Source organism: Nestor notabilis, unplaced genomic scaffold (genome assembly GCF_000696875.1).
Source record: "Nestor notabilis isolate BGI_N333 unplaced genomic scaffold, ASM69687v1 scaffold20333, whole genome shotgun sequence".
In the NCBI taxonomy this organism is placed as follows: Eukaryota; Metazoa; Chordata; class Aves; order Psittaciformes; family Psittacidae; genus Nestor; species Nestor notabilis.
The window spans coordinates 1-2,244 of NW_009920837.1; the positions used below are offsets into that span (position 1 = coordinate 1).

At 50.9% G+C, this 2,244-nt stretch overlaps 1 protein-coding gene across 1 annotated transcript; it reads left to right on the plus strand.

Annotated features, from left to right (window-relative positions):
- Positions 1 to 529: 529 nt before the first annotated feature.
- On the plus strand, positions 530 to 1,731 carry LOC104401178 (zinc finger protein ZIC 3-like; the record flags this gene model as incomplete). The annotated part of the gene is made up of 2 exons (XM_010010872.1): positions 530 to 693; positions 1,189 to 1,731. Coding segments are annotated over 2 exons (347 nt in total), but the record flags the coding sequence as incomplete, so codon positions are not given.
- Positions 1,732 to 2,244: the final 513 nt, after the last annotated feature.

Consider the following 2,244-nt stretch of genomic DNA (forward strand, 5'->3'; position numbering starts at 1 on the left):
CGGGGTGCGCGGCGCTGCGAAGGGAACCGTAGAAACGCTCAATGCGATCGCATTTTCGGTGCCTTCCCCTCCTTGTTATTTGATGTTTTAGCCCGATTGCAGTCTCTCCGAATTAAATCAGCGAGACTTTTGTCAAAGTGTTTTGATTTTCAGCCCCGTCTTCCCTTCAGCCCTCTGTACGGGTGGAGGGAAGAGAAGGGGAAGTCAGGAAGCAAACGTATTTAGGCTATATCCTCAAATACATCTTGTAAAGCTATCCGAGCTGCTGAATTTATCCTGGGTCTTCTCCATCCCTGGGCTCACCCAGCCGCTGTCCCCAGTGCGGGCCTTTTGGGAGGTGAATTAAAAGTAATAAAGGTTAAATTTCTCTGGCACATAACAAACCCTGCTGTCCATCTTCCACTTCTTCATCTGCCGTGGTGCTTGTGCATCCCCAAGGTGGGGCGAGCAGGGCAGAGGCTCTCCTGGGAGGATGCAGGCAGGCATGGAGAGGGGAACATCCCTCCTTCACCCTCTCTGAATTTCGCAGGTGAGAAGCCCTTCAAGTGCGAGTTTGAGGGCTGCGACAGGCGCTTCGCCAACAGCAGCGACAGGAAGAAACACATGCACGTCCACACCTCGGACAAGCCCTACATCTGCAAGGTGTGCGACAAATCCTACACCCACCCCAGCTCACTTAGGAAACACATGAAGGTAATCCCCCCTGCGCTCCAGCCCCTTCCTCCCTGAGCAGAGATGCTCACTTGCCAGCGTGCTCGGGGCCGGTGCCTGCCACAGCGCTCCATGCTCCCGATGGAGCACGGCCCGAGCCATTCCCGGTGTTTAGGCCGAGGCTGGAGCACAGCTCAGGGAAATGACGTAGTTTCTTTTTGTGCTCCCACTGGTGCCCAGTTTACAGAGTGTGGCTGGGTGCTGGAAGGCTCTGTAAGTGCAGCCTGGCCTGCAGCTGCAGCCCCCCAATGCCCGGATGCTGCAGCCCCTCATACTGGGATGCTGCAGCAAAGCGGCCAGGAGCTGAGGCAGGCATTAGCTCCGCTGCTCAGTGTGGCCAGCACGGCATGAACTACCTGCTTATGGCACCAAGCATCTGGCCCCCGGTGTCCCTTTGGCATGGGGGAGCATCCCAACCTAGCTCAGCGGGATGATGGGGACCCTGAGCTCGCTCCCATCTCTGCCTCTTGGTTTTAGGTGCACGAATCCCAGGGGTCGGACTCTTCCCCTGCGGCCAGTTCGGGCTACGAGTCCTCCACCCCCCCCGCAGTGGGCTCTGCCGGCAGTAAGGACTCCACTAAAACGCCGCCGGCCGCTCTTCAGAGTAACCCCGGCCACAACCCTGGACTGCCCCCCAATTTTAACGAGTGGTATGTGTGAAAGGCAGCTGCTGCCCGGCCACAGACTGGACCAAATGCGTTGGGAACGAGGGATAAAAAACAACCCAGGACAAAACCAAGCCAACTGCAGCTCGCTCCCACGGAAATGGAGTTTCCACACCGATGACCACATAGGGCTACACCTAGTTAATGCCAGGAGCCGGAGGGGGGGTGTGTGTGTTGTTATTATATTATAATTATTCCTATTTTTTGCAAGCCCAGACGCTGGACTAGCCATGTCCTTTTCTCAGGATTAGATTTCTCTTTTTTTCCCCCCTTTTTCTTGTCATCATTTTTTGCAGTCGTGTCTTTGATATTTTTTTTCCCTTCCTTACCCGAATCCTTCTTCCTCCGATTCCCCACTTCGATTTTTTTTTTTTTTTCTTTTTCTTTCCTTCTCGATTTGTTTTGGTTTTTCCTCTTTCGGTGGGATGTTGACATGAGGATGAAAATTCTCCTTCGCCTTAGTGGTGATTGTTGAAACTTACAGTCTTAAACCGTGCCAAAGTCCTGTTATGTCTTGAACTTTCCTCTCTAGCTCTCCTGCTGCTTCTTTCTCTGCTCTCCTCCTCTTTCTCCTTCTCTCTCTCTCTCTCCAAGCATTACACTTGTGAATGTATTCTCGTCTGATGGGGTCGGTCAGTATTTTTCAGGATGAGGATGTGGTGTTTATTCTACCCAGATTGTGACGTTTAGTATTAAACAGTTGCCTTTTTGTAAGAACTTTTTTTATGTAAATACATACCCATGATGCCATATTTATCGTTCGTAATTTAATTATTGATACGAAAGTGCCGGGAACTGAACAATATTTATGGGGGAGAAAAAAAAAATAATTGTTTTCTAACAAAAAAAAAATACAAACAGCAAAAAA